General features: G+C 42.8%; 2 protein-coding genes across 3 annotated transcripts; both read right to left on the reverse strand.

The window, feature by feature from the left end:
• Positions 1-873: 873 nt before the first annotated feature.
• nfil3-5 (nuclear factor, interleukin 3 regulated, member 5) lies at positions 874-10,270 on the reverse strand. The gene is made up of 2 exons (XM_039807351.1): positions 9,895-10,270; positions 874-4,818 (listed from the first exon to the last, which is right to left on the reverse strand). The coding sequence occupies exon 2, from the start codon at positions 4,302-4,304 to the stop codon at positions 2,463-2,465; it is 1,842 nt and encodes a 613-aa protein (XP_039663285.1). The 5' UTR covers positions 4,305-4,818; positions 9,895-10,270; the 3' UTR covers positions 874-2,462.
• Positions 10,271-13,856: 3,586 nt separating this feature from the next.
• Positions 13,857-16,401, reverse strand: LOC120563277 (nuclear factor interleukin-3-regulated protein-like). Of its 2 annotated transcripts, none has more exons than XM_039807405.1 (2): positions 16,257-16,401; positions 13,857-15,540 (listed from the first exon to the last, which is right to left on the reverse strand). In XM_039807405.1, exon 2 carries the CDS (start codon positions 15,440-15,442, stop codon positions 14,183-14,185), a length of 1,260 nt encoding a protein of 419 aa, XP_039663339.1. In that variant the 5' UTR covers positions 15,443-15,540; positions 16,257-16,401; the 3' UTR covers positions 13,857-14,182. The 2 variants fall into 2 exon arrangements, with proteins under 2 accessions (XP_039663339.1, XP_039663423.1); XM_039807489.1 differs by having other exon boundaries at positions 16,261-16,391.
• Positions 16,402-19,049: the final 2,648 nt, after the last annotated feature.

Below are 19,049 nucleotides of genomic sequence, written 5' to 3' on the forward strand. Positions count from 1 at the left end.
ACACACACACACACACACACACACACACACACACACACACACACACACTTTTCCTGTCCTCAAATTATCCCTGCCTCATTAACCTTAAACAACATTGACCTAAAACCATCGCCACTGTGACACATATACAGGCCAGGCCAATTTATTTGTATAGCACCTTTAAACAACAAAGCAGTTAAAAGTTCTTTAAGACATATAAATGGTAGGCTAATTAAGAAAAGATATGACAGTAATATAAATATAGCCTAGGCTAAAAAATGATTTAAAAAATTTAATAATTTGAATAAAACAAAAGGAAGAATAAAACATAGGCTCCTGTATGAGAAGGGCTGGGTACCGAATTCAATACTTTTTAGGCACCCACCGAATTGCCTCTATAGTATTCAGTATCGAAAAATGCCTCGTCATTCAATACCAATAGGAGTAAATCTCATCAGCGACAATGAGCCAGTAAGCATCTACCCAGATCTAATAATGCTGGTGACACGTCGTAGAGACATGCAGGAAAAACTCTACGTTATGCACAAAGACGGGGCTCACGTAGTAGGAGCTGAGAAATAAATGAAAAGATTTGTGCCGTAATGTTTAATATTGTAATTTTTTTTGTTAAAATGGATTTTATAAAATTAGTATCGGAAAAAAGTAACGTTCAGAAACCGGTATTGAAGTCATTGTATTCGTATTTCAAATTTTTTTAACAATGCAGCCATAAGTATGAATGAATTGCAAGATATGAATGAATAATACCAGATTTAGTTAATAAAAGGCAGTTTTTTTATGTAATGTCATATGTGACTGTGTGTGCGCGTGCATGGTGTGAGTGCTTGTGTCACCTTCACCATGCATTTCATTAGAAAGTTCAATAGAGACATATAAATGTAACAACCTTTTATTTTTTTCTCCATTTTCATTCTTTCACAATAAAAAAAAAAGTGTTTTTGTAACCATTTTGCATACCCACGTGAAGTATAGCAATACATAACCACTTCTGGACAAGCCTTATTCAATTTTTTTTTCTTTCATTTTCAGAAAAGCCTTTCGGCAAACAACAAGGTTATACGGTAAGACAGAGTACAAATGGAAACTGGGGCAAAGGGCAGCATGGGTAAATACACAGCACAACCAGGAAGAGCATAGAGCAAAATGACACAACAAGATGACAGAAATATGCACATAATAATAGCCAAAATAATAACCAAATATAATAGAAAATAACAATATTAATAAAATAATAATAAAACAATGACAGCAGTATACAAGAGATAGAGAGACAACTTTACATTTATACATAGTGGCCAGAGGCAGGCACCGGGGAGTGAAACAGTTAAACTTGTACAGACTGTATGAGCTACTGCAGCTAAAACAACTCAGTGCAGAGGTGAGTGGGACCGTTAAGACATTGGCCAAAGTGGGGACGAGGGACAACACAATAAAGAGGCACCTTATGAAGAGAGAGCAGCTTTGCTTGTTTGCGACTGGAGAGTCGAAATTTCATTTATTAGACAAGCAATATTTGTCTGGAAATGTAGCTGTATTGATTTACGCTGAAGGGCTGGCAGGCGAGGCCTGCCTTGTGCTTGTCAGGTTTTGCAAACAGCAATGTGTGACTGCATAGCCTTGACTGATATGCGGATAACTGGCCGTGACTGTTTTGACAGCTTTGAGTGTCAAAGAGCTCAGATCACCTGAATGAGACCCCCGATCTCATCCATAAATCTGGAAAAAGTGTACCTTTCTTGTTTTTTTTCCCAACTAAGTTGTGGCCCGTTCTTTTAGTTCAAAGAAAATCTTTGAGACGTTTTCTAGACAAAGAGCGACTGTACAAAGTATAACAACGAGAGAAAAACGATCACTTTTAAGTCTACGACTTCCGCAACCCACTGCTTTAATTTTTTTTTGTTTTCACCACATTTTTCTTCTTAAAATATATATTCCATATATGCAAATTTATATGTCACAGTAATATACAATCTAAGTGCTTCAGAAGTGAAGGGGACTTGGGGTGTGTACAGATGGTAAGAGAGTGGGTGATCAAATGGGACATGTGTGATCAGAGGGAGGAAGAATGTAACTCTTGATGCCAAAAAGGGAGACACTAAAGGAAGGATGTGTATTCTTTGGTCAAAGGAATGTTACCATAATGCCACAATAAAAATGCTGGCCAGCCACCAAGGCAGTTTACAATAATGAATAATTGAATAATGTTTCTGGAGAGTTTCATTCTGTCCTCTTCCTCATTAAGTGATCTATCATTTTAATTGGAGGGATAGATGGGAGGTAGGAGAGAGCAAAGGAAAGAGGATCAGGTGACACAGTGGAACTTGGTGAAATCCCATCCTAACTGCACCTCGCACAGATCACCGGCTTCTTCTCTGCCTTGTTACGGTGCCGATGTGAGTCATAGTTGTGTTGTCTGTAAATGTCTGCTGAAGATGACAGAGAGGTGACAGGAAAGTTTGTCCCTAATCTCGCCTCTTATTGTGCCCAGTCCAGCTGCTGCTGGATCCCTTTCTCCCTACCTCGTCTTTAGCGTCCGCACTCTCATTCAAAGGATTGACCTCTTGCGCATACTCAATCTCATTGTCCGCCTCTTTGCTCTCCCTGTTGGCCTGGGTGCCGTTAGGGTTGCTGGGTAGAGCTAAGTAAGGGTGCTGAGGCAGAGTGGGAGAGGGGGACATGGAGGTGTTGACTGTTCCCTCCATCTGCCCTGCTGCTGCCCCGTTGGACAGAGCTCTGTACTTGAGGCGGAGCTTGTGGGGCAGGGCAGTGGCTTTGACCTCGGCTTGGAACTCGCCATTCGAGCCGGAAGCTCCCACCGCCTTCTGGTGGTAGCTGCTAATGTCTGAGGAGGACGAGGAGGGGGACTCGTCGTCTGTGGAGCCCTCCTTGTCCGAGCTACGGGGCTCCCCGTCACTGGATGAGGTGTCTTTAGCAGAGGAGTTCTCCTGGTACAAACCGCCAGCTCCGGGGCCTCCCTCGTAGGTGAGCACCGGGGGCTCTTCGTCCAGTGTGTTGAGGTAGCCGTTGTGCTGTGGGAAGGAGGACTTGCCCTCCTCAGTGTTGTGGATCAGATTAGGGGCAAAGGGGTTCTGAGGACTACTCTCCTGACCCTGGTAGCTGCAGTGTCCATGATGGCTCTCACGCTGTTGTTGGGCATTGGGATTGTACCTTTGCTGCAGCTCCTCTGTCGACTCAGCATAACCATTAGTGTATTCGTACTGAGGCGAGTCCATTGTCTTTGTCCTCTCTAGTTTCTCAGAAACCTCTGTGATGGTCACTGAGCCGTCAGAGAACTTGGAGGTTAAGGAGTGCTGGCCATGCTGTAGTGGTCTGTTCTGCTGGGACTGCTGGTCCTCCGGCCTCTGGGTCTCCATGGGGTAACAGCCGCTGCTGGAGCGGTACAAGATGACGCTCCTCTGTGCAGATGTGGCCTGAGGAGCGGGACTGGAGGCCTCCATGTGGCACTGCGGCTGCTGCTGCTGCTGCTGTTGGTGGTGCTGGTAGTCCATGGCACTTTCAGCCAATGGGTCGTTCTGCTGGTGAGGAGAAACCAGAGCAGTGTGGCTGCCATGGTAAGCCCCACTCGGCATACCATTGGGCATCCTGTTGCTTTCCAGTCCGGCCATCTCCATACTTGAGGGCTCGGTCTTTATTTTGTAGCCCATGGGTTCCGGGCTGTCTCTGGAGGAGCCATCAGACATGTCGGAGAAGGAGCCCCGGGGAGAGTACTGGTGGAGCAGGTTGTGGCGCTCGCCACGGCTCGACTGCTCAGTTTCAGAAGAGTCCGAATTCAGCATCACCTGGGATGCACTGGAGTAGCCGCTGCTTGAGAGGTAGGCGTTACCATTTGAGGTGCCATTGCTGCTCCCACTACTACTGTTGCCACCAGCAGCGCTGTTGGAGATCTGCTGACTTTTCTCCATGTAGGAGGCTGTGCTGATGAGGCCAAAGCGCAACTTGAGCTGAAGAAGCTCCGTTTTCACACGTACGTTCTCCTCATTCAGTGCCATGACCCGGTTCTCTAGCACCATGTCATTGAGGCGACGCTTTTCCCTTGAGCGCTTGGCTGCTTCATTGTTCTTCCTCCGTTTTTCCCAATAGGAAGCATCTTTCTTCTCATCGGAAATAAACTCTCGCTTGCGACGGCAGCTCGCACTAGCCTTGGAACCTTTAGACTGGCGGCTGATGCGTTCTCCACTTCCAGGAGTAGGGGATGGGATGCTGCCACTGTAGGAGGAAAACGTGTCGACCTCCATGGCATTTTTGTTGCTGGTGTTCGGGAGGTGTAGACTTAGACTTTCCATTTTGTCCCAGCTGGGGGCCAGAGTGTAACTCTAGCAAAGGGCAAAGGGGAGAAGGGAAAAATTTAAAACTATATGAGCTTTCTGCTTTGTTGTTAAGCAGATTCAAAGTCGCAGGATCGGCAAAAACTTCTTGATGAGGTATTTGTGCTCCTTGAAGGGGTAGCCTCATTGATTTCCTTTTGTTATTTTTCACGATCAAAACATTCAAGTGTCCATATTAGCCAAGAAGATTAGAAAAAGGTGGAACTCCCCAAAAACCTCAGACATTGAACTAGTGTTCTGAACCTAAAAAAAGAAACACGTTTGTATTTTTTTCAGCAAAGAGTCCTCCAGCTGTCTTGTTGGAGGTGATTTTGAGTTTATCAGCTTCTTCCCCAGTCTTCAGCAGAGTTTTGATGCCTGTCAGGCTGCTGCACTGCTTCTTTTAGTGTCTTAGAGAGGGTGTAGGTCAGTCCGTCTACTCTGGGGGCTCCCTGAGGATCCGGCTTCAGTGCTGCTGTTTGCTGACAACTAACTGGGAGAGAGAAAGAGAGAAGGAGGGGGAGAAAGAGAGAGCGTTAGATTAGCTGCAAAACCACTGCAGTTCATTGTAACATATATTTATGTTTCAGAAAGGGTAAAATCAGACTTATCAAAGCTTTAATATGGGTCCCTTGAGTATAACCTCTAAGGTTAAACATGTCATCACATACAACCTGCGCCACAATTCTATGACATAATCCCCAATGTTCTGCAATGTTTGTCTTTTTTGTCTTTGTCTCCTTGACTTCACAGAGAAAAGAATGGTGGATGCAGAGTCTCAGTAGCAGCACATACATGAGCATTAGGGGCTGTAGCTGGGATTAAACATACTGTATGTGCGGCTGCTGCTGCTACTGCAGAGCTCTTGTGTAAGACAGGGTGCTGTCATAGTCACATAAGAGGACTCAGCGAGGCTGACCTGGTGCCAGCTCTGCAGAGACTTGACAGATAAAAGGGCTGAGGGAGGCGGGGAATAAGCTGGGATATGATGTATCATCCACGCTGTGATATATTACTGTAATTATAGTATGGCATATGATGAAACAAATTATGTGCAATTATAATTTCTGCTTTAACATTTTATTTTCTAAAATGCCTCATGAGGTACCAGATTTAAAGTACTGCTTTAAACTCGTTTCGGAAGCGGCTGAAATGGTTGTTTATGGAAGTGGAAAGACGTCCGTGTTGGGCTGTATCTATCTAGGAGATCTCCCTCACAGCGGCAATGTCTCAGTCTGAAATTACACAACACCACAAGCTGCTGAACATCCTTATGCAGTGTCAACATCGTAGTGCAAAAAGAAGCCTTGCCCATTCAACGTGCGTTAACAACAATGCTGGATGCAGCGCGGACGGATGTTGACGGCAGTCCAGCGTTACGTAATAACTAGATCTGCACTTGTTTTCGTCCAGAGTCCTCTGGTTCTCTCACTGCACTGAATTACACAGTTGATATGCAGTAATTAATAACACGCCACTACACTAAGCCCCGGAGTCAATTACAAACATGAAAACATCTTCTTATGACACGCACACAGAGGTAACGTAATAATCTAGGTCACCGTGCCTGTGGGTAACAATGACCCCTCTGGTGTTGATGTTCATTTGCAAAACTGGAATTAAACTTTTATCATTACTTGCACGCATTTGTTAACCTAATCTTTCACATGTTTCCACTATTTTTTTGGGGAGCAACCAAGTATTGGGAACTGGAATCAGTGGAGCACAATTAACACTTTGATAGACAGTTATCTACAGGAATATACTACAGTTTTATAATTGTCAAGCAACTTTTATGCACGCTTTCAAATACTTCAAATCAAACAAGAAGCACTAGTACTATAATGTATTTGCTTTCTGCTATTGAAGCAGAACATTTGCTGCATCTTTTTCACCCAGTACCTCAAAAACCATTAAGGAAAAAATGTTGGTCTTAATGTAATCTATTAATAACATCAGTGTCTTACAACAGTGTTACAGCTGCTATTGTTGTTAAGGAAATAGAAAGCAGCTCCTTATACCTATGTATGCTCCCATATTTATCTTATGTTGTCTCTATCGTGGTGTATGAGACCAGACATGGCGCCAGCAGAGAAAACAGACCTGAACCAGTCTCCAGACTGGTTACAGCATTTCTCTGCTTCCCCCAGAGTCAATGACCCTGTTACATAATCACATTCTAAAAACCCACACTGAGACCTTGAAACAACTTGACTACTGCTCTAAATAATTAGCCGTATATTTCCCCATGTCTGTTCTGTTGTAACTCAGGGGCTAAGCCTAGATATACTGCAGGCTATACTTCGAATTGAGTTTTCCCTTCAGTGCCAAAACAAGGATTTTACCGTGTCGTTTGTCTCCTTATCTCAAAGAACTGGAGTAAAGCTACAATGACCTGAAAAGGATTTGGACACAACCACCAACTGACGTGGAAAAATGTGGGGTCAGCCCCTCCCTCTCTGCCCAACCCTGGATAATTTTAATAAAGACTTGCAGGGGAGGGGGGGCAGGAAACAAAGGCGGGCGCGAAGGAAGCATGCATACTCTCTGCGCTGTCCCACTGACCTAGAAACGACGCTAAGCAGTAAACACTCCTCCTGTCTTTGACGGTGCGCCATAAAATAGGTCAGTATGACTGCAAGGAAAGGAGGCCAGGAGAGGGGAAAAGAGTATTAGCATGCACTCTAAAAATAGAGCGACAGAAAGAAGAGAGGCACGGGGGGAGCAGAAGAGAGATAGGGTGACAGGGGGAGTTCAGTTGGTGGAAATGAGAGGAATTTTACACAGAATCTGCAGCAGGACGAATAAAGAGACAAACTTGAATACGTCATCTGCCTAAAAATCTGGTTATCAAAGCCCCAGTGATTTTCATGCAACATTAATTCCGGTTTGCTCTAGAAAACCCTACGACTCCGTATGCAGCACTGAACAATATGCACCAATAGCAGATGAATAACGATAGTGAGAGATAGAGTGATGGCACTGACGTCAGAGCACACACCCATCTCTGCAGCCAAATTCACATATAACAGGCTCTCTCTCTCTCTCTCTCTCTCTCTCTCTTAGGACTGCATGGGGAGGGGCTGCTGTTGTGGCTCGTAACGTACGTGCTCTGAATAACTCTTGTTGCGAAGTAAAGCTTGTGTAACACATGCATATTACATCGCAGCAGAAGCTACAGGTTACTGGCTGTGAATGCCCTCTGCAATCTCCCCTTTCACTGTCCTTTGTCCTGTGCATGATCTGATCTCTGAATAAAAAGCCAAGACTTAAGATAGAAAACAAAGAGATACTGGGCATGGTATGGCTACACTGTGTAATTGGCTTCTTGTGCAGAGGCTAATTTCCCACTGAAGAAAATAATGATTCACTCCAACTACTGTAAGCAGTTTGTTTTCCGTGTTTTTGGCTGTGGAAAACACAAGCCTGAAGTAGTTCCCAGGTACTTTCCGCTCGGGGAGGAATGCTTCACCTCTGACCTCCTCTGAGGCAAGTGTGAGTCAAACGCATGGCATCCTCTTCCCCTCCTCCATCTTTTAAGTGATCCAATACCACACATGTGGAGCCCCAGGTAGGAGCCTCCATTTTGCCACACAGCTTTGTGTCAAGAACCAAAACTAGCAGACAGAAATCCAGACATTCCAGGTCAGTTAGTGAAAGCATTTAACACGTACTTAACTAAAAACGCTTCAACCTGTATAATGATTAGTAACAGAATACCAGATCTTTCAAATAAATGCTCAGAGGTTCCACATTTCAGTTAGAGTGAATCAAATATTTGTTTCCAAATAAATAAGTATGACCTTATTATGAAATCTCCAAATCTGTATAAGCTTACACATTTGCATAATATTCTGCTTAGTGTTTTTAGTGTTTATTTGGTCAATTAGTGACCACAGTAACATGCAACCTTTATTTCTTTAAATAAAATCTTTAAAAACAAACACTTATTGATTAATAGACAGTAAAGTAGGAAACTGGGACAAGTAGCTGTAGTCACTATAGTCCGCAGCTTGCCATGTCTCCTCACCCAGATACAGGTCTGACCTATATCCCCAAAGCTGGCTGGGATGGAGCAATGCAGACAGCTCTGAAACCAGACCAGCTGGCAGCAGGCGCACTAAGAGCTCACCAGAACTCTGGCTTCGCCAGACAGGGGTTTCCATGCATTGCATCACATCCTGGATGTTCACTTCTTACAACAAAGCCACGCAAAGATCTCACCAGGATCTTGGGACGCAAGCTTTGTACCAAACAAAAGAGACTATTATCTGGTTTAACCTTCTGCTTTTTTAGTATGTTCCATGTTTCCTCTGTGAGGAAAAAGACTGAGAAAGTTAAAAATAACTCACTGAGCAGCTGCGTTACGTCATTGATGAAACCATTTTTAAAACATCTTATCTGCTTTAGAAATAAAGAGTTGGTTTTAATCTGGGTATGAATGATGGGAAGAAAGAGCAGGGTGTGAACAGGAATCAATTACAGGCTTTTCTGTCCCGGGAGAGAGCTGCTGTTTATTGCTTCTCCCTGCTGTGTGCTGGTTATGTCATACCCTCCAACTCCCTCAAAGCAAAGCTCTGTGCTTTACCTCATGAGCAGAAAAAAAAAAAGTGACTCACTTTGAATGAAAATCAGACATTTTGTTTTCTCCTTTGAACTTGAACATCTATTCATGTGTTACTAGGCTAATGTAACCTAGAAACGGAAGCAAAGGCCCTGCACATTGGAAGTTTTATACAAACATAAGCATGAAAGAATTTTTTTTTCTTCTTTTATTAATAGATTGCTGTTGCATAAACGGTTTTTTCTGTAGTATATCTGTAATACTCCCATATTTGTTTTAAATAGCATAATATTAACAAAGGCAATCTATTCAAAAAACATTAGACATCTTTTGTGTGTTTTCTTTTTACTACATTCATTAAAAATGTGACATTACCTTACCCTTTATATACATGGGTATCCTAAAGGAAGCCTGTGTTTGATTAAGATGGACGGCCAAAAAGAGAATTAGTATCTAAGTAACTAAAGTGATCTAGTGACCTTTATGAACGACTATAGCCTACATACGAACCGCAGCATACCACGTGCAGGAGCTAATATAGTACCCTGTGTGTCTGCATTGAGCAGACAACACAGACCGAGCCCAGCAGCTGCCCCCATTCCCTGGAAAACGCCACCATGCGGGGGGAATAACCTCGTTTTGACATTGAGCGTGTAACGTTGGATAACAACCAACCACGTTTTTCCCAGTCCTGTATGTTTCGCGTCAATAGCAAAGCGAGGAAAACGCAACAAAACCGAGAGAAAAAAAACCGTAGCATATTAGCCTCGCCGGTGCCGTGTTTAATGTGACAAAAGCAGCAGCAGCTCGAAACGTTTCAAAGTCACGGACGCGCGGCACAGCCGAGAGTCGCCGTGTGAACAATAACCGGCCATACGCATCATGTCCTCACATCAACGCACCGCTAGAAAAACCTACACGAAACCACGCCGAAAAAAGAACACATAGAGATACAAATAGACAAAGACAAAAAGCCGAAAAGCAGCAAGTCATAACATAGCCTACCTTTTCATGTCCTGGAGGAGGGAGGGGAAAAAAAAGATTCAGGCTTCCCCCGACACAAAAGCTGTCTCGCTCCCGTTTCCTCCTTTCCTTGTGCCCTTTAGAAGAAACCTCCCCAACAAAAAAAACCCGAAAAGTTTTCTTCTCCTGCTTTCGGTGCTCGGGACAGTTGTGGTTGAGTCAGTGGGTCGGATGGATGCTGTTTCTCTGTCTCTTGGCTCGGTCTGCCTGTGTGTTGTGTGCTGCCGCACACTTTGCTCCAGTTTCTCTGGCTCCCTTTCTAGAAATATGTGTTAGTAGGTCAGCGGTTGCATAACAGCTCTTCGGCTGCTTCGTCACGTTTTTGTCCTCTATCTCTCTCGCGCGAGAGTCTCTCTCTCTCTCTCTCTCTCTCGCTCTCTGTGCAATTAGTCCCTCTCTTTTTTCCCCTCTTCTCCACCCCTACGTATCTATCTCCTCCACGACGTAACACCATCGGGGGTGGTTAAGTTTATAACATGGGCATGAATGCGTTTAAGCGGACACCCAGAGGTCCAATAATAGCATGTTACAGCATGTCCTTCAACTTTGCAAGTGTGCAGTCCCTGCTGTGCTATCTCTCATTAGACATTATGTGTTCCCCTGATGATACTATATTACTTAAGTAGCAGCGATAACATTGTATTCAGAATAATTCTTCCACTACTGTTTGCCAGTACAACTTTTGACTTGAACTCACTGTCAACATGTGAAGGATGTTGAAAGAATTGTTAGAAAAATACTGTATAAAATATTACTTTTACTCTGTAATTTTGTGATGCCTTTGTTTTGATGCTGCCACTCTTGATGCGTGCTTAAAATTACATCATAATTTCACTTAATTTTTGCACAAAGGTCACTGGTGACTTCTGGCTAATTTACACAAGAGAAGGACAGGCTGTAGGTCATGGGAAGAGAGACATGCAGATGTGTTAACAGTTATAGTTATAATAAACGTCCTCACCAACCCACATATTATACTGTTATATATAGATTATAAAGAATTTTGAATATTAGTTGCATCTTTAGGAAATCCATTTGCTTTTGACAGTCACTGTTATTTCCCTATTTTGTTTATTCTATTTTAGGTCTATCACACGCATATAGGGGAGAAATGCATCCTGATAGCTTTAGACCACTAGTGTCTATCTGTTTGGATTAAAACATGTTAACAGAACAGTTTTTGCAGTGGCAAACAGAGTTGAACCCTCTGTTTACACATTAAGATCTTTATTGTGGTATTCTTTTTAAAAACATTCTCTGTGATCTGCTATTTTCATTCATCAAGTTTTGCCATGCTCTGTAATAACATTTTAGCATATTTAACAATGTAAATATCTTATAAATACTAATAGTATAACACAGGGAATTGTATCCTCTTTTCTATAATAAAACATGAATCATTATACCATTATTTCTTTTCGTCATGTTATTTATCTTTACTGGAAATGGACGTGTATTATCTGCTCATGAGCTATTCTATTATCCCATAAAATCCATTGTCCTTATCACTACTATATTTCATTGGCAGTTACGTCAGCCCTGGTTGGTATCAGACACACATCCACTTCCAATCCACTCTCTCACTTACATCCCTTCCCCCTGCTTTGTCTCGAACCACACACATGCACCCATTCATTGCAAACACACACACACACACACACACATACAACCACCACCACCACCATTAGACCATGTTGGTGGAAACGGTGGCCTTGAACTTGTCTAGCTCCTTCCCCCACCAGTCCTCTGTTATAACCACCAACCCCCAACATACTCCACCATCTCTTCAGCTGCCTCTGCATGAAGGCATTCCCTTGGCAACTGTGGTGTGGTGGTGCCTGCCTAGCAACCAAAAGGCTCTCACTCCTTCATGGCTCATGGCATGGGGGTTTGCAGACTGGGCTGAATGAAGATTGATTGCAGACAAAAGATCTCATTTGTATCTCTTGTTGTTGTTATCGTCCGGGCCAAAGTCTAAAGGAGGTGTCTCTCTGCAGATGTGTTACCTGTTTAACCTCGCATGTCATTACTAAAATGAATCTGTTATGGTCAAGCACTGTAAATGTCATTTTAAAAGCTCCAGTCTCGATCTTGCCTTGTGCTTTTTGAATAAAGATGGGTCATTTGAAGGTGGGAGTGCTGTACTTCCAACACAAAATGACATATTTGCTTATTCTGCATGTGCAGCATGTGGCACTACAGCAAGCACAATGGAGGAGACGACCTGTAGTAACACTGAATGAATGAATGAATGAATGAGAGTCAGTGATACAGACACTTGGCGCCACCTAGTGTTGATAAAAAATGAATGAAACTAAAAATGGAAATATTCCAAAATGTGTGAGTGTTATCAAGAATAATGGCATTCAGTCAAGTTTATCATCCTTTCAGACCAACATTAATAATTCAGTGTATGTATTGCGGCTTTCTGGCCCCCAACCAATATCAGAATGTATTTCACAGCAGCTTTTCTGATGTCTATGTGCAGATTTGTACTCTTTCCAGGTGTTAATGTATTCTGAACCTGTATCCTTCACTCACATATGGACCAATCAGTTTCCACTGCAGCTGCTTCAATGCTAAAAATAGCTTTCATACTGCTGACGTGATAGATGACTCATGCAGTCTTACTCCTCTCCCTGCATCCGTACACCACTCCCCTCTCCCTGTCCAACACCCCGCTGCCCTCCCCCCCTATTTCAGCAACCTTGGTTGGCAGTGAGGGTGGACTGACACCACAGTGATTTTTCCAGTCTTAAAGCATTTATTAAAGGAAGTAAAGGCCTTACATGACATTTAAATTGTATCAGTTCAGCTAAAAATGAAATTTGTGACATATTGCACTCTTGCGCAGTGCACCTCTCCACTCCAGTGCCACACCTACCATAGCTCTCTCTGCCCTAGCTGGGTTAGCTTTTTTTTTTTTACCACAGCCTCTCCTGGCCTGAGTGTAATGTAAAATGCAGTCTTAAAAGGCTTAAAACTCTCTTACATAATGCATGTTTATGGCTATATCTCTTAAAATATCTGTGGCCTTTAGAACAAATACAAAACAGTAATGTGATTGAATTACTATAACTGTCACACTCATTTCATTTGATGAATTTGCATCATTATTACTGTAAATACAGATATATTACAGTCAAAGACAGTGTATGCCTTGCTATTACGGTGAAACTGAATGCAGATGGTTTGTAATGTAAAATAGCCTGAAAACATTTATCATAAAAGTTTCACCAGTCGTTTATATAAAATACATTTATTTCCAAGTACAGTTCACTTCATTTATAATCCTGAACAACAATGAAATATGCAGTTGTATGTACCTTGCTGTCATAAGATAAATCAAATACAGTAAACAATATAACGATCACAAAAACAAGTACACTCCCCAAAAGTCCCAAAAAGATAACCGTGTGCTTTGTGTTGTATCTAACATGTTTATGTGCAGTGTTTCTGACAGACCTGTTCAGTCAAGTAATCAGAGATGTACAGCATCCTCCAAATCTCATGAAATCAACAACAGAGTTTTGCCTTCCTTAAAGGTCCCATGACATGGTGCTCTTTGGATGCTTTTATATAGACCTTAGTGGTCCCCTAATACTATATCTGAAGTCTCTTTCCAGAAATTCAGCCTTGGTGCAGAATTAGAGCCAGTCCCACAATGAGCTTTCCTTAGTATGTGCCATTTTTGTGTCTCTAGCTACTGAGGAGGAGAGAGGGCGGGGCAAGGTGGAGGGTGGGGGTGTGGCCTTGACTAACTGCCACTTTTCTCGTTTGAAAGCCATGATGTCTCTCTCCCATGGGTGGGCCAAATTCTCTGGGCAGGCAAAGCAGAGAAAGGGGAGGTAACTTTGCTTGTTATGACCTCATAACAAGCAGATTCCAGAACGGCTCATCTGAGCTTTCATTTTCTCAAAGGCAGAGTAGGATACTCAGGGCTCGGTTTACACCTATCACCATTTCTAGCCACTGGGGGAACACATATTAATGTTAAACAACCTCATAAAGTGAAATTTTCATGCCATGGGACCTTTAAGCATTATTTTAAAATGCGTTGGTGTTTTCTGGAAGTGGTGTGCTGACCGTCACAGAACAAACAGGCTCCAAAACTAAGCTTTTCCAGAGAAGCAGGTATTTGTCACTTCAGAGGTAGCTGTTAACACTGGGGTAGTGCCGTTCTGTGGGGAGTCAGCAGTCTGTAAGATCGATGGTTTGTAAAGATGTAGTGTGAAATCTGTCTACTAACTTGAGTCCTTGTGCTCAGGCGTTAAGCGATCTTGGACAGCAGCTGCTGAGAGAAGAGCCTCTTGAGCTGAGCCACTTCCTGAGACAAACAGCTCATCTGAGACCTGAGACTGGCGTCCTCTGTCGAGTACTTGGTGTCCCTGGAGTTCTGCAGGGAGGAGGAATTACAATGTCCAGAGGACGGACCCTGATATTGCGGCCCAAGTCCACCACAGGCCTCCTCCCTGGACCAAGGGGCCTGACTCTGTGTCCGACTGTCCCATCCAGTCTGCTGGTGGTTCCCCACCTGGATGTTTGGCCACACTGTTGCTACAGGTGGTCCACTGGTTCTGGTATCAGAGGATGGAGACGTCTCCCCTCCATCGCTGCAACCAGCGGGCCCTTTGAAGCGGAGCTTGTGCGGGAGGCTCCTCAAACTCTGAGGTGAGTCTAGTCTGTTTACATACTGACTCTCATCGGTCTCCAGGGGGCAGATGTGGGGGTCGTAGCCCTGCTGCTCCTCCGCCAGCTCTCTCGGAGAAGGCCCACTACGCTCACTCAGTGTTTCATCAAAAAACACAGGGCTGCCCACATCTGAGCTACATGAGGTGGAGACACCGGATTCCTCGGATACACTATGACTTGACAGAATCCCGGCTCCCCTCGATCCATAGATGGCACCTGGCTGTGGAGGGTGAGGGTGGACGTGGTGGGTGCCGAGCGGTGTGTTGGGGTATGAGGATCCATCAGTATGAGGCTGGTAGAAATGTTTTCTACTGGGCGTTGGGTGAACACAGACGGGTGCAGACAGCGGCAGGATGGAAACCTCAGATGGATCCTTGACCAGGCCGAAGCGAAACTTCAGGGCCAACAGCTCGGCCCTCAGGCGGGCGTTCTCCTCCAGCAGGCCCAGGACCCGCCTCTCCAGCACCATATCATTGGCCCGCCGCTTCTCTCTGGACCGCTTGGCTGCCTCGTTGTTTTTTTTCCTCTTGTCCCAATAGCCATCATCTTTCTTCTCGGCAGGGATGAACTCTCGTTTGCGGCGTGCAGCGTTGCCGTTGTCTTCATCGCAGCTGCTCCCGGCCTTCGCTTCGGCGTTGGCTATGCTCTCTTTGCGTTTGAGGGAAAAGGTGTGACTCAGGAGGGTTTGGGCCAACTGGCTTGTGGAGGTCAGGATGGAAACAGCCTCATCAGAGAAGGACACAGCCTTTCCCAGAGGCCTGGACCCCGGCCCCTCTACAGCCAGCAGTGAGGGCACCGACAGGTCCTGGATGATGCCTCCCACAGCCTGAGCTGTCATCTTCTAACACTGATTTCACACTTGAGGGAGCTGTGAGGTGTGTGTGGATCTGACTGAGGGTTGATGGTCTGGGGTGAAGTGTGCAGTAATGGCACCAGCTAGTGGTGGAAAAAAAAAAAAACATTTGGTGAGGTTACCATTTGTTTACAATGTTGCAAATCAGTAAATCAACATTATACTGCTGCTAGTTGAATGTTGTAATGTTTTAAACAGCAGGAAAAGACTAGAATAGAATAATAAAAAACTTGAAAAATAATAAAAACTCATATCAAATAAAAACTTGCAGGCCAGTGGGATACAACTACATTAATATAGATTCATAATAATAGTCTTATTTGATACAAAAACTCATTCATTTAGTTATTATCTACATTTCAACAGTGACATTTTAATTATCACATATTAGCGATCAAATAGCCATAAAAAAAGTTAATCAAGAGAAAACATTTCTTTTTTACAGTTTGAGAATTATTAATTGTTATTATGAATGATTTGCTACCCATTGACCATAACCAGGTATTTACAATTAGTGGTTAGTACTAGTAAAATAAATCCTAAAAAAGATGACTAATGAGCCCTAAACTGTTTATCGTTTACATAAAGTAGTCTACATCCTATATGAAATTCCCATGCTATTTCATTGGATGAGAGGATAAAGGAAAAAATAATTTAACAAACAAAATAATATTCAGAATTCAGAAACTTTCTAAACTACTCCATAAGTAGATGGGCTTCAACACATTAGCTCGCATGAGAAAACAAACAAACAAATAAAACAGTGACAAATCTCGGGAAACAATAAAGGAGATCTTACCTACAAATCAAAATCAAACAGCTGCTGAAACCTTTAATGGAAATCTCAGCTTCTCATCACGTCTGCATGTTTCTGCTCCTCAAAAGCTCTCTGTCGTTTCCTCCCCCGCTCACCGGTTCAGCTGGGGACGGATCCTCACCCTGGGTGACCGCACCCCCTCCCCGCTTCCCCTCCTCCTCCTCTTCCTCCTCCTCCTCCTCCTCCCAACGGGAAGCCAGTTGAGTCAAACCAGCGGAGGCAAACACGCGCAGAAAAAACGACAATAAAACCGAACAGCAAGCACCAGGTTGTTTAAAAAGTATATTATGACTTTAATACAGGCACGTCATTGACAGTCGAAGGATGCCGAAACGAAAACGAGGAGGTTGAGATTAAAAATGAACAGTTATAGCTACATGGATTCAAAATTCAACAAGTAGCCTAAAAGACTGCTGCCACCATGGATGGATGTATTATAAGAACACAGTTAGCACTTCTATCTGTCAGAAAGAACATGTGATGTGTCAGCCCTGGAATTTAGACTCTGCCAACCCGTAGGTTTACGTCATTTACAATTTACAGTCACTGGGTACAACACATTTTATATAGCTAGTCTATGATTACAGCCACCTCCCAGGGGCGATTCTAGGATCAAGACCTTTAGGGGGGCTCAGCCCCTAATGAGAATTTAACACGGATAAATCTGTAATTTCACTGGATAACAATAACTATATGTATTTATTATTATAACAGAGGATAAATGAAAAATATTTAACAAATGAAAAAACTACGAAAGTCCCTTTATGGACTACCAGAATCAAATGAATTGATAATGAGGTGTAAACAATAAATAAATAATACATCTTTTTTTGTTTTAACTTTCCTTGACGGGTTTCAAGTGCATAGCATTGGCGACAGTGACACAGGATATTAAACGTTTTTCTTTCAACCTGTAATTGTTTGTCCTCTGTCACTAACAGACAAGTTTACAAACTCTAACTTGAAGCAGTAAAATTGATTTTTATTATAATAATTTTTAGGGGGGCTGAGATGAAATTTAGGGGCTTGAGCCCCCCTAAAAAGGGTCTAAAATCGCCACTGATATAGTAGCCTATAATGTTAAAAGGTTACAACACATTTAATTGAAAACGACAAACCATGGATGTATAAAACAAAACAGCGATAAACAATAGGTCAGTGAATGGTCATATCATATGCGTTTAAGGCAAAAAAGGCAGACTGAAATTTGAACAGGAAAAACAGACAACATTAGAGTTTACGGTCATGCTAGCGGCTCAGAGGTTCCACTTTAGGCAGAGCGGTCTACCATGAGAGCTGCGGTTTGAGCTAAATGCTAATTTCAGCATGCTAACATCTTTAAAATGGATGATGCTCACATGCTGATGTTATCCGGTTATAACATACATCCATGATGTTAGCTAACTAGCTAATATTTAGTACCATTTAGTGTGTTAGCATGTCAACATTTGCTAACTAGCATTAAACACAAAGAAGAGCTGAGGCAGGTAGGAATGTCATTAGTTTTGCAGGTAATGTCATTTAGTCAAAAATCTAAGTATTGGACACATTGAAATTTGACCATTAAAACATTTTTTTTTACTGAGGATGAATTACTAGCAGAAATAATGTATTTCTTACAATTTTAATACTGTAAATATTTTTTTTTCATCCATTTAACGCCTCATATACTAACATGTTTCTGCTTTTTGTTTCTGTTTTTTACATCACTGTAATAAGGTCATCCAGTTTAAAAAGGCCTGTGTGGACAGCAATTGTCCTTATTTGCTCTTTGCAGGTAAGCACCCATAACGATGAGTTCAAGGTAACTCACCTACATGGAAAAATGTGTTATACACAAACTCTCTTTGTTTCTCTACAAACAAATACAATTGTACTTTTGTTTATGCCATAACATTAAATGATCAGTTGCCACTGACAAAGAACAAACGTAAGGATGTGTAATGTCACTTAGTGTATTTTCTCCTTTTTCAGAGACTGTGTTGGCTTCACTGTGTAAGAACAAAAGAAGCTTGTCACTGTGTTACAGCACTTGTGAGTTAATCTAAACATTTTATAACCATGTTTTGTAGTTGAAAAACATAGAGAGCCACACAGAGTGTGTGTCATTTGAATACCAGTGGATAGCATGAAAGGAATAGAGAGCTGTTATGTAATACACACACAGAGAGAGAGATAGAGAGAGAGAGCATGTGAGGACTGTGCGGTGCTGGAAGTTCAGTTGGGGTGAGGTTGCTCAGAAAAAAAGGAACATTGTTCCATGAGCGATCTGCTGGACAGTGATACTTCCTCCCTGCACATGGAAATGCTTCACACAGAACTCTCTGTCTCTGTGTCAATCTCACCAGTTTCTCCAAAACAAGGCAGCAATTAACTTCTCACTCTTGTATTTATGCAAAGCCTCTCGGGAACCTTTAGTCACATCAGTGTCACTATGGACTTGTTTCGATGACCTAGACAGTTCGCACACGTTGGTGCACGGCTGGGACATTCAGTGGTGTGCACAGAGGAGGTTGGGGTGAAATTCTGTGAAAAGAAACCTGTACTGCTGTCCCCAGGTTCAGCTGAATGACCTGCCAACAAATTAGATTAAATTATGAAACATTTTGACTTCAGTTTCTCCCTCCTGTTTTTAAGGTTACCTCTTTTTGGAAAGTATTTTCCAAACAATGCTAGCAACTGCCTGGGTTACATTGCAAAAAGAAGAAAAAGAAAATCATCTTAACAATTACATTTTTACTCTTAATATAATTGTCTTAAACAAACAAAAACACT

This window comes from Perca fluviatilis, chromosome 1, assembly GCF_010015445.1.
Source record: "Perca fluviatilis chromosome 1, GENO_Pfluv_1.0, whole genome shotgun sequence".
In the NCBI taxonomy this organism is placed as follows: Eukaryota; Metazoa; Chordata; class Actinopteri; order Perciformes; family Percidae; genus Perca; species Perca fluviatilis.